Source organism: Lissotriton helveticus, chromosome 11 (genome assembly GCF_964261635.1).
Source record: "Lissotriton helveticus chromosome 11, aLisHel1.1, whole genome shotgun sequence".
Taxonomy (NCBI): Eukaryota; Metazoa; Chordata; class Amphibia; order Caudata; family Salamandridae; genus Lissotriton; species Lissotriton helveticus.
Window position 1 is genome coordinate 625,470,575 of NC_136072.1, and position 13,012 is coordinate 625,483,586.

General features: G+C 43.3%; 1 protein-coding gene across 8 annotated transcripts in view; it reads left to right on the plus strand.

The window, feature by feature from the left end:
• ANKMY1 (ankyrin repeat and MYND domain containing 1) overlaps positions 1-13,012 on the plus strand; it is a 639,442-nt gene that overhangs the window by 479,528 nt on the left and 146,902 nt on the right. For all 8 annotated transcript variants that reach the window (XM_078666447.1, XM_078666450.1, XM_078666454.1 and 5 more), the window contains 2 exons: positions 5,853-5,919; positions 10,830-10,984. In XM_078666447.1, coding sequence (XP_078522573.1) covers positions 5,853-5,919; positions 10,830-10,984 — 222 coding nt within the window. The remainder of the gene's footprint in view (positions 1-5,852; positions 5,920-10,829; positions 10,985-13,012) is intronic.

Below are 13,012 nucleotides of genomic sequence, written 5' to 3' on the forward strand. Positions count from 1 at the left end.
TGAATGCATTTTACATTCGAAACCATGGCAATTAGACAATCGTATACTGCCTTGTAATAGACATGTACCAAGGTACACTGCAAAGTTACCGCGGTATACCGCGGCACGATATAAAACAAAGTATTTTGTCACTTTTAACTTAACTACTATTTCCGCACTTTAGACCTAGTACAGGAAAGTTACCATTTCCACCTCATAATAGATGTTCTTGCCACATTTCATCTACATCTGTTCGGCCACTTTCACACTATGCCTTTTTTAACTACACTCTACTACACCACACCCCACTACACTCTACGCCACTCTTCTCTATGCTGTTTAACTCTACGTGACTCCATTCTACAGAGTGACGAACGGTGGAGTTACGTACAGTGGAGTGGCGCACAGTGGAGTGGCACACAGTGAAGTGGCGCACAGTGAAGTAGCGAAGAGTGCAATACGGTAAAGTGAAGTGGCATACAGTGGCGTAGAGTGGAATAATGTAAATTGAAGAGGCAAATAGAGTGGAGTTGGATAGAGTAGAGAGGATAGAGTTCAGTGGAGTACAGTAGAGTGGTGAAAAATATAGTGGCATAAAATAAAATAACGTAGAGGTAAGTGGCGTAGAGTGGAATTATGTACACTGGAGTGGAGCAGTACTGAGTGCAGTGTCATGGAGTATTGTGGCATACAGTGAAGTGGTGTAGAGTGGAATATCATAGACTGGTGTGGTGTAGCAGTGGATTGGCGTACAGTGGAGTGGCATAGATCAGAGTGGCATAGAGCAGGATAGCGTACAGTCAAATAGCATAGAGTGGAGTGGCGTATATTAACATACAGTCTGATGGTGAAGAGAGGAATAGCGTACAGTGGAGTGGCATAAAGTGCAATAGAGTAGGGTGGAGGGGCATAGAGTGGATTAGCACATAGTGTTGTGGCATATCGTGGAGTGGCAAAGAGTGGAACAGATTAGAATGGCGTGGCTTGGAGTTCAGTTGTGTTCAGTGGCATGTTGTAGAGTGGAGTAGCGTTGAGTGGAATGATGTACAGTGGAATGCTTAGAGTGGAATAGAGTAGAGTGGAGTGACGTAGAATGGAATAGAACATGATGTTGTGGCATACAGTGGAGTTGCGTAGAATGGAATACAGTACAGTGGAGTGGGGTAGAGTGGAGTGGCGTAGAGTGGAATATTGTACAGTGTTGTGGCTTACAGTGGAACAGAGAAGCGGAGAGTGGTGCAGTGGAGTGGAGCACAGTCTCGTGGCAGACAGTGGTGTTCCATGGAGTAGCGTACAGTCCATTGGCGTACAGTGGAGTGGCATAGAAAGGAGTCACGTGAAGTTTAATAGTGTCGAGTGGAGTGGTGTAGAGTGGAGTGGCATACAGTAGAGTGGTGTGGAGTAGAATGCCGTTGAGTGGAGTTACGTTCAGAGGAATAGCATAGAGAGCAGTGGTGTAGAGCATGGTGGCATAGAGTTTAGCGGCATAGAGTGAAGTGGTCTATATGGGCATAGAGTTGATGTGGTGCAGTGGAGTGGTGTAGAGTGGAATAGGGTATATTAAAATGGCATAGACTGAAGTGTATAGTGAAATGGCATAGAGTGGAGTGGCGTGCGTGCAGTGGAGTGGTGTAGAGTGGAGTAGCGCACCATGGATCAGCCTACAGTGGAGTGCCGTAGAGTGGAGTAACCTAGACTTGAATAGCGTAGAGTTGAGTGGCATAGCGTGGAGGGCATATAGTGGAATAGAGTACACTGTTGTGGTGTACAGTGGAGTGGTTTGGAGTAGAGTGCTGTAGAGTGGAATATCATAGTGTGTAGTGGCAAAGAATGGAGTGGTGTGGCGTGCCGTACAGTGGAACAGAGTGGAGTGGCAAATAATGGATTGGCTTAGAGTAGAGTGTTGTACAGTGGACTGCTGTAGAGTGAGTGGCGTAGAATGAAATAGTGTAGACTGGTGTGGCGTAGAGTAGGGTGGCATAGAGTCAAATAGAGTGGAGTGCGGTAGAGTGGAGTACTGTGTGGTGTAGTAGAGTGTAGTTTAAAGAGACATTGTGTGAAAGTGGCTGAAAGGGCGGAGATGAACTGTGGCAGGAATATATATAATGGGGTGGGCAGCCTTTTTTTGGTACCAGGTATAAATTAGTGAAGTTCTATTACAGTTATAATTGACAAAAAAATGCTTAGTTTTATATTGTTAAGAATTCAACTTTTGGAGGGGAGAGATGCACACCATCTCATCGTGACTACTCAAATCTTATCCATTATTCGAACAAAGTGCGTGCAGATTGGTTGGTGCCCTGCCCAAATGGCACCTGGGTAAGAACATTCACAGAACTGGGGCGATGTCTCGCCCCAACCAAACGCACAGCTAAGTTGCGCCTTTGTGACGGTTATGTAATTATTCCAGCTTTTAACAATTTAATCCTGTTAATTCAAATTTTTCAAACACTTGTTTAAACTTTTTCAATGTTCCATAAATCCACACATGGAATGGAATGCCAATTTTCTGTTTTCTTGTGTTCAAGGTGGGCCATCCGAACCTCTTCCAAAAACACGAATGACTCAAATTCATCCAAGGCAGTATTTTATTTGTATAAAAACCCAATGCATTTCGGGCCAAAGTTGCCCTTCATCAGGGGTCACTATAATAACAAGCAAAACAATAACCATTATCACTTTGAGCCATGATTAAACATGAAGGAACATCACTAATCAAAGGTCGATGTTTATTTTATCTAAAACTGCATTCCGAAGTGCTATGCGTGTCTTCCCCCATAAAGGCCCCTCAAGAAACAATCTACAGCTCTAAACCAATAAACCCTGCGTTCAGCGTGAACTGTTTCCCCAGTGTATTTTCTATAACACCCTTTTGTACCCACGGGACAATGCTCCATCGAGTATTATAAGCAGTAATTACATAGATCTTTCCTCTGGGCTAAGGGAGAAGTCTGGGTAAGGGCCAAGGGTCAGCCTTGCAAATCTCCTCCTTTTTCTCCTCTTTCTCCTCCTTCTCTCTGCACCACCAAGAAAGAAGGTCTATTCCGCTTGACCAAACTAATCCGGAACCTGTGGAGGGTGGGTGTCTCATTTTCTTCCAGCCTGGTAGGCAATTACTTAGGACCATTGTCTCCTTCAAGTCATAGAAAATGGCTACACCCTTCCCTTTCTTCAGACTCCTTCCCTCATCCCTCCCCTCCCTCCTCACCACCTGCAGAACATTTAGCCATACTTCAACAGAAGGTTACAGCAAGGAGCAGTGGAGTTAGTGCCAGACCAGGAACAAGGCCAGTTATGTTACTCATTTTACGTCCTGGTACCCAATAAGGACGGTGACATGCACCCCATCCTGGAACTCAGGTTCAAGAGGATAACCCTAGCTCAGGTTTTACTGATTTTGGAGCATGGAGACTGGATGGGGTAATTGACCTGCAGGATGCATACTTCCATATCCCTATCCTACGATCACACCAGAAGTACTTGCGATTTCTCGTGAATTCTACACACTACCAGTTTGCAGTACTTCCTTTTGGCTTATCATCAGTACCTCAAGTCTTCATGAAGGTGATAACAGTGGCTTCATCCTGTTTCAGAAGATGAGCAAAACCATTTTCCCATACCTGGATGACTGGTTAATCAAAGCCAGCTCTTTTTAATTGGTGTCATGCCATTTGCCGTCGCCAGTATCTCTCTTGTACAACCCATTAACATTCCATTAACCAACCCAAATGCCACCTGTGGTCCTCCCGACAACAGTTCATAGGGTCAGTACTGGAGACCACCCATATCAGTGCTTTTCCTCTGCCTCACAGGATAGCCAATATCTAGGTAATGGTTCCATCCTTACACTAAGGTGTGAGACTCACTGTCTTGAGAGTCCTCAGACTCCTAGCTCTGCTGGCTACATGCATTATTCGATGTACACATGCACATTGGCACATGAAGGCCCTGCAGTAGTGCATCCACAGACAGTGGCTCAACTTCTGGGTAAACGTGTTGGCTTCAATCGCAGTCTTCTCTGGTGCTGCGGTGGAAGTGACTTGGTGGAGCAACGAGGTGAAGGTGAGCGGAGGGATGGCCTTCACTCCCCCTGTGACCGTAGCTACTGTAGTGACAGACACTTTCACTGAAAGGTGGGAAGCCCATCTGGAGATCAAATCCTCTGGCCACCAGGGGAGCGGGTTCTTCACATAAACCTGCTGGAACTGCGGCTGATTAGACTGGCGCTCAAGGACTTCCTCACCTCCATCCAAGGCCAGTCTGTCCAGATTTCGACGGACATGCAGTGATGTGGTAAGTGAACAAGAAAGTGGGAGTAGGATCTCACTCCTTTGCCTGGAAGCATTGAGACTTTGGCCTTTGGCACACCGCCATTGGATCTGGCTCACCCGGCCAGTAACCTAGTGTGGTCTCTGAATGACAAAGTCAACAGCCTGAGCCAGCGTTAACTTGCCAATCATGAGTGGCATCTTCTACCAGCGGTAGTCCAGCACATATTCGCCCAGTGGGGCACTCCTCAGGTAAACTTGTTCACCTCCTCTGAAAATGCCTAATAGCAGCAGTTCTGCACCCTGCATGGAAGTGAAGCCTTGGGGGATGCTTTTCAGTTCAGCTAGAACTTTCAGCTTCATTTCAGATTTCCCCCATACCCTTGACTCTTCAAGTTCTCAGGAAGATTCGCCAAGACTAGGCCCAAATCATTCTTAGTGCCACAGATTGACCGAAGAGGCTGTGGTATGATGACCTTGTACTCTTCCCCACATATACCACCCCTTGATGGATGAATTATAGAGAAAGTTAATAAGATCACAACTTATATTTGGTTTTGCACTTCTAGATTATTGTCAATCTATCCCCTTGACTCGAAGGTTGGCAAAACAGATAGATACTGACGTTGTTACACTGGGGCATGTGCCTTATGGCCTCGGTGACTCTTCCCGATATCACTTCTTGTGCCGACAGAGATCGGTGCTCCATGCAAGCAAGTTGAGAACTTTGACGTTTTCCAGACCCATTCTATTGCCTGGGGATGTTCTACAGGTGAGGAATCTTCAGGTAGATAGTGTCCACCAGAAAGACCACAAGTAAGTAACATTTCCATCCCCTGCGATCGATGAAACCTTGCTCACCACCGTGAGCATGCACACAAGCTGCTTCTCACCTGCAACCTGCAAGCTTCCACATAATTTCTTCTCTTTCCTGTTGTACTGAAGAAACATTTTCAAGGTTCAGGTGGGCCCTGAAAATACACCTGTTCAGGCAGACGTTTGGACTAAAATATAAATGCAGTCTCCAGAATCCTACTTTCATCATGGTCATGTTTCTGTCTGCTGGTAAGTCAGCTTTCTCACCGTGTGTCAGTCCCTTATATGTGAATTGACTTTGAAGTGGTCACTGAACTATTTAAAATTGTTTAACACAGTTTTGAAAAATCTTCCTGCCCAGCCTATGTTATTTTTGCGATTGTGGTAAACATGCCACTATCACAAACACAGTGCCACACACTACCTGGGAGAGGAGCAACCATAAAGACCTAAATACAAGTACACACATTTTTTGATGTAGGTATTCAAAATATGAGGTGTCATCCTCCTTGCACATCAGGCTTGCTAACACCTCCTAATTCTTCATTTTGTTGCATCTGTCTATATGGAGTTTGGACTACAATTTTACAAGATTCTAGCTTTCTTGACGTCTTGTTTATCTGTGACTGTCTGACTGCCCTTTGTGATTCCCATATACTTCCCAGAAAGTTTTGTACTTGAAAAATTCATGTGGTAGTTTTCTTAGCTGTTATTTTTGTATGAATACTTTTCTACCCCATAGTCCTAAAAACCTGAGGAGCTAATAAGACTTTTGTTTACATTTTTTAGGACTATACACATCAGGAGCAGAGGAAAGCGAAGAACTGGTTTCATCAGACCCAAGTCTGCCCTGTCGGTAATATAAAGATTCAATTTTAAATGTTTAAACATATTGTCAAAGTTCTCGCTAAGAATTACATGCTCGTAAATGCTCTCAAATTTAAAGCAATCGTTTCACTGTCAATGGTTAACTCAGTAACTCGCATGGTGAACATTTTACTCTAGCTGCCTCTGAGTTTACTCATGTTTCTTTTTTCTGCACACTCCTCCCTTAATTGCTTCTCCATGTTTCTTCTCTCAACCCTTCTAGAAGTATTACAGTATTCCTTCTTCTTAATCCTATATATAGCTGAATATTTCTCAGAGTTTCCTCTTTGAAAATGTTTATTTAGCAAATCATTTCTTAGTCTGCGAACACATAGAATTTGGGCTCCTTCCTTGCCCGCTGCAATGGAACTTTTGTAGGTGCCTAAGGAGTGAAAGGAGTTAGGATCAACTGCAATTTAACAATTACAGTGTAACCCATTTTGCCACACAGTAAAACTGTGAGTCGGAAGGTGGAATTAAGTATGCAGTTTTTACAAATTCAAAGCCAGACTGATATTTATTTATTTTTATTATTTATTTAAAGGTTTTATATAGCCCTGGCTAGACCCGGAGGTATCAGCGCGCATTACATGAGTATCCGATCATAGTTACAGGTTAAATATTTACAAATGTTACACAGTTATTAGAGCATGGCAACATGGTTACTTGTAAGGTTGAGATAAACAATAAGCACAAATACGTAAGGGGAAAAGCAGGCAAGGGGAGAGATTCAGGGGACGGGGGTAGGAGCAGGGGAAGTAGACAGATAATGAAGGCTGGAAAGAGGAGGGTAGGGTGAGAGACACCGCATGGAGAGAGGAGGGGAAGGGCGACGGGGACACAAACTGGTAGACGAGTCAAAGCAACGTCCAAAGTCCAGTAAGCTGTGAAGTGTATAACTTCCCTATCTCTGTTGCGAGTAGCTCCCTTTATGCAGTGGACTCTCTCAGAGGGGTCTCTGAGACTCCAAGGCCTACATACTGGATCTTTCCCAAAAAAGGGGAGAGGGAGTGCTATGGCAGGGGTAACATACCATACCTCAGCTGTGAGTGGCTCCCTCGGCGCAGTGGACTCTCTCAGCGTGTTCGCTGAGACTCCAGAGTATAAATATTGGATCTTTCCCCAACAGGGGGAGAAAGAGTGCTTAGTCAAAGGGCACAAAGGACAGGGGACTAGGCAGAGCAGCAGGCAAGGGGAGAGATTCAGGGGAGAGGGGATAGGAGCTAGGGAAGTAGACAAAGAGAGAAAGAGTTCTAAATGGTAACATTTTTAATTAATGAGGTAATATATAGCGCTGGCTAGACCCTAAGGATTTAGAGTGCTTTACATGAGGAACAATAATGTTGCAATTACATCAGATAAAAGTTACATAAGTATCAAGAAAAGCATTTAAAGAACATAGGGGACAAGGTGAATGGAGCAAGGAAGGGTAAGGGGATAGGGTAAAGGGGTAGGAGGAAGATAAGACGTAGAGACGAGGGGAAAATCTGTCCAAGGTCCGGCTGGGAAGGTGACGGCGGGGGGGAGTCCACGACCCATCTCCTCTTTAGCTATCTGGTAGCTCCACCGGGCATCAGGAGACTGCAGAGGAGGGAATCCACAGCCCTTCTCTCCAATAGCTATTGGGGTAGCTCCACCGGGCATCAGTCAGAATAGCTATGTCTCAGTCGAGGGAGGGTTCCCAGAGTAAATGTCCTTGAGCAAAGGAGTGTGAAAGGCTTCCCTCATAAGCAGCAGGTGTTCGGTAAAGGCAATATAAGTACTCTTAGGCTGGTACTCCATATTCTCTTGGGCAGCTCTAGTAGGGCAACGTGTCTCTTGCCTCCTGTTATGCTCCCCTCATTCTTGCTAATTTTCTATGCACTGCCTGGTGGCGAAGGGCACCATCTTAGGGTCAGGCATCCAGGTTCTGGGCATGGCGGGCCTGGGTGGAGGAAAATAACATGGATGGTTGGGGTGTGGAGGCAACACAGAGGGCACACCGGATAGTTAGCGAGTAATCCACAGTAATCCAGTGTAAAACCCCCAATCACCCCCTCTGTGAGCACATTGTCTGAAGCGACAATAGAGCGCTGAATCTTCGCCAAAGTACGCAGCTGACCCCATGTATACACCACAGTGTTGGTAGTATAGGCCCTGCTCTAGGTCAGCCGTAGCTGGAAGTCTGAATAGTAAGCAGGCTAGGTAGAGTCCGACTGAGGCCCATCACAGGGCTCGAATATGTGAGCACACAGGAGCTATTCACAGCAGTTTTAATATATATAATGTAGAAATATAGTGTAAGAATGCAGAACCACTAATGGAAATCCAAAACAGATAGAATGCCTCCTCAGTAAGAGAAAGCAAATGCGGAATTCCGAAACAGCGATACAAAATCTGGTCATTAGATTGAAAGTTTCAATCCTCCTGCCTATACATGAGTTTACCTAAAAATATCTAATAAGCCCTATTCTAAACTAGGGATCAGAGAAACCCTATTTAAATCAGAGAACCAGGAAAAGTGTCCGCATTGCAGAGCCTCTTTAGAATTTCTCAAAAGGGAAAGAATATCATATAGCATGAAGCCACGCAACAGAGATGTCGTAAAGAGGTCTATTGCTCTCAAAGTCTAAAGGGAATTTGAATGAAGCTGAAGTGTGATCATTGGTTATAAACACAAAAAGAACCTTCGAGACTCCCTTGTCACATGTCTCATTATTTTGCACGTTCAAACAGTAAGACTTGGCAACTACTCTTGACACTCCTTTCCTTTAGTCCACACATCAGAATGTCCCTGAATTCCTCCCATCTTCCTATTCCTCACAGACAGTAGACCTCCCTTCGTTCATTAAGGCTTCTCATCCCTGCCAAAAGTACTCCTCCCGAATCTTACTATCTCTTTCACACAATGTGCCTTTCTCTATTGATAAGATCATACAACTGCATCTGCAAAAATTGCATCTATAGCAAATGTCCACATTGAAGAAATGCATAAGGCCTTAGGTCAACTTAATGTGGCAAGCATTTCTGTACACATTTAAATGAATGATTACAGATGCATATATGTGGCCTAATCAAACGGTAAGATTGAGCCAAAATTACTATGCTCAAGGTGATTACCTCAATCACTGAGCTTTGGGCCAGTGCTATATACTTATAGACATGCCTTTAGAATGTCTGTTATCTGTTTTAGTGTCACATTGTATGAACTCAAGGGAAATTCCTGTGAAAAAATCAATCCTCCTTGCTCTTCCTGAACTCAGCAGTGCCTGTCAAATGATGCAAACTCTTGGGCAAAAAAAGAGCTTTGAAAACCTGGACTGCTGTGGCCTTGCCCTTCCAGCCCAGAGTCACCATAATGGAGGAAATGCCATGAAGGTGATATCAGCAGTAGGCAGAGATGGAAACAAATGAGCATTTTTACCAGCCAAGCTCTGTCTCTGACTGATATCACACAGAAGCATCTCTCGTCTGTGTGAAATTTGAGCAGTCTCGAAAGATCACACTCCTATCTAGCGTCGATGTACAAACCCTGAGCTTTTTAGCATGGCCTTTGAAGGTCCTATGGAACGTATGAAAAGGTGCTTTTGTGGTAAAAAAAATTACGAGAAGGTATTGCATTTTTAACAGTTCTTAGCAATAGAGGGTCTTTTGGAGACTCAGAGAAAAAGGCTTCTGTAGTGAACAAATTGGTCCATGGCAGCATTCTTTTGCTCAAAAGATCAATTGGGATTGCATAGGTCACATAAAATATAACTTTATTTAATTGCTATCAGATCACAAAACTGGTGCATATTGACTATTATCTTTGTTGTGTCTTTTATTGACACCAGTTCGGCCAACTGATAGGGACTGATTTTTTTCTAGTAATGTACATTAACTACCAAGAAATTAGAAACTAGAATAAGGATGCATTCCTTCTAAAGAAATCCTACTGCCTTGATAATGTAACATGTGTTCCGTGAGTCACATGACACAACCAAAGAGAATATTAAATGTGTACAAATTAGGTGACAATTGAATAGTTACATGTGTGTGTGACTTAACACAAGGTTAAAAACAGCAAGGGCTAGATGTAGGTAATTGTAAATTACCGATTCGAAAATACCGAATTTTACCGATTCGGTATTTTCGAATCGGTAATTGCTATGTGGATAAAAATTCGGTAAAAAATACCGAATCGGTAATATTCGGTATTTACCGAATCGGTATTTACCGATTCGGTAATTGACATTCATTCCTATGGGCCTCAGGCCCATAGGAATGAATGGCAATTACCGAATCGGTAAATACCGATTCGGTAAATATGGGAAATAGTGACACCCTGTTTCACCCCTGAATAGTGCTGGTGTGCACATGTGGCATACATACATGCCCTAAGGGCATGTATGTCTGTCAAATGGCACAGGAGTAAATGCACAGATTTGCATTTACTGAGGAATTCCTTATTTACCACCAATCAATAGTTGGTGGTAAATAACGAATCCTTAAAGCACAAAAGCACTCTTTCAAGTGCTTCCTACATCTCATTTACCGATTTGTTAAATACTGAATCGGTAAATGATGATTCGGTAAATACCGATTCATTATTTACCGAATGGGTAAATATACCACCTACATAGGAAAAGCCTATTACCGGTCGGTAACGGCCGATGTTGGCCGTTACCGACCGGTAATAGCCTACCTACATTTGGCCCCAAGTCTTTTGAACATAACAAGTGTTTCCATTGCTTCGATTTGTTCATTATTACGATTTTGTTTAATTTGTTGCCTCTAAGTCATCTTTTACTCAGTGATGCTTTTTGTCTGTGTAATTTTAGATATTGAAACCTATTCATTACAAAAAAAATAAAATATGCAATGTTTATCATGCTAGAAATAGAACAGGATTCATGGTATTTAATGCTTTCTTCTTTGCAGAAAAATTGCTTTTAAATATTGTTATCAGTGTGGACGGTCTGTCGGTGTTCGACTCTTTCCGTGCCCTCGTTGCCATGCTGTGTATTTTTGCAGCAAAACTTGCCAAAAGAAATCTTGGGAGGAGCGACACAAAAATGAGTGTATTCGATTTCAAGGTAAGTTTATAAAGATCAATGGCTTCAGTTTCAGGAGCATCCCCTATATTTGCCATATATTTGAATCTGAAAAATCAGGGGCATTAAGTATGTCGGACTGTGTCTGCCCTTAACACAGACACGTGCATTTATCTGGTACTTAAAGGATCTCACAATTTGACATTGATTATGCCTATATGATTCACTTGTAGAATATATAAGAAACTCTAAAGTACCATGAAGTGCATAACATATTGCCAGCCATAATTATAATTCACAGAGCCTTAGATTTTTGAGAGGACATTTGCCTATGGGTCAAACAGGTTAATAAGTGTAGTAAGTTTCTTCTTAGAGATGTAGAATCAATCAAACAAGTTTCTCTCTTCCAAAGGTTTACAAGTAGTTTAGGCGGCAAATTTCAGCCCTCTAGATTGAGCCTGGGGCTTTCTCAAGGCTAAAAATATTTGGGGCCAGATGTAGGTGGCCAATTACCGGTCGGTAACGGCCGAATTCGGCCGTTACCGACCGGTAATTGGATTTTGAGATGTAGGAGCATGCTTTACAGAATCGGTATTTTACCGAATCTGTATTTACAGATTCGGTAAAATTACTGAATCGGTAAATACAGACTCGGTAAAAATACCGAGTCTGTAAAAGCATATGTAGGTAGCACATCTTTGAGTGCCGCAGGCCTTTCAGATTCGGTATTTTAACACCCAATCCAATTGGTTGTTAAAATACCGAATTCAGGTGTGCATGCACATGTGTGCATGCACACCTAGCCATGTGACAGACAGACATGCCCTTAAGGCATGTCTGTGTGCCACATGGCGCACATGCCTATTTTTGGGGTGCCAGAGGGTGTCAAAGTGACACCCACTGCACCCTTGCTAAAATCGGTATTTACCTTACAGAATCGGTATTGTCCATTGATTCCTATGGGCTTGAAAGCCCATAGGAATCAATAGGAAATACCGATTCGGTATTTCCAGATTCGGTAAATACCGAATCTTAAAGATTCGGTATTTACACATCTGGAAATACCTACATCTCCCCCCTTCATATTTACCACTTCTTAAATACCGAATCGGTAAAATTCGGTATTTAAGAAGTGGTAAATAAGAATTACCTACATCGGGCCCTTAGTTCTTGTATTGATTGCAACTTGTCAAATTCGCAATGCATTTTCCATAGACTTATTTAATAAGCACTACATCAAAAACTGAACGGAATTACACAAAATTTGGAAGGAAGTTTCATCTTGGTCCAGAAAGCATGCTTTTTGTGAATTAGTGTGAATTTGTTCATTAGTTTTGGAGATATTCACCACCAAAAATATTTGTACAACTGGACGGTTGGGTTTGAGGGACTCTAATTCAATTTCAAAATATTGAGGTTCTGAGTGACCCAGTGAGCTTTTTTTTCCCTTGAGTCATCTTGCTTCGCAGGAGTCAGACTCCAGCAGGAGTGAGCCTAATTGGCTGCTAGCAGCATAAAGAAACATGTTGCTGGCAGCCATTGCAGGACTTGGGGACTTAGTCCCATGTCCTGCAATTTATTTAGAGAGTTGTATATAGCGCTGGCAAGAGCTGCGGGTATCAGAACACTTTATAAGCAGAAAGGTATGCAGTTCCTAGTGAACACTGTAGGTCGACGTGCACGAGGTGTGTGGTGGGTCACACACTTGTAGGCAGGAAAAAAATTCCTCCTTTCGGAAAAGAGACCCTCACACACCCCCAACAGTGGGGTGTCTTGCTTCATCATCGGGTCTGGTCCTAATCGGGGCGGCGCTGCAATACCTAATCGGTGCCCTTGCCGGGGCTTTTTGGTGGAGATCTTTGTTTCCTTTGCCGTAAGGTGCAGTGCGTGTGAGGGCCCTAGTTAGTGTGAATGGGGAGAGTGTAGAAGTGCGGTTAAAACAGGGCTTGCAATCCCAAGGTGCTCTGGCTCTTTATATAGTATACCAAAAAGAAGTAAGGTTAAAACAGGAACTAGTGGTCCACCCAGAACTATTTAAATTATTGTGGCCACTATCCTGGTGAAAACGTG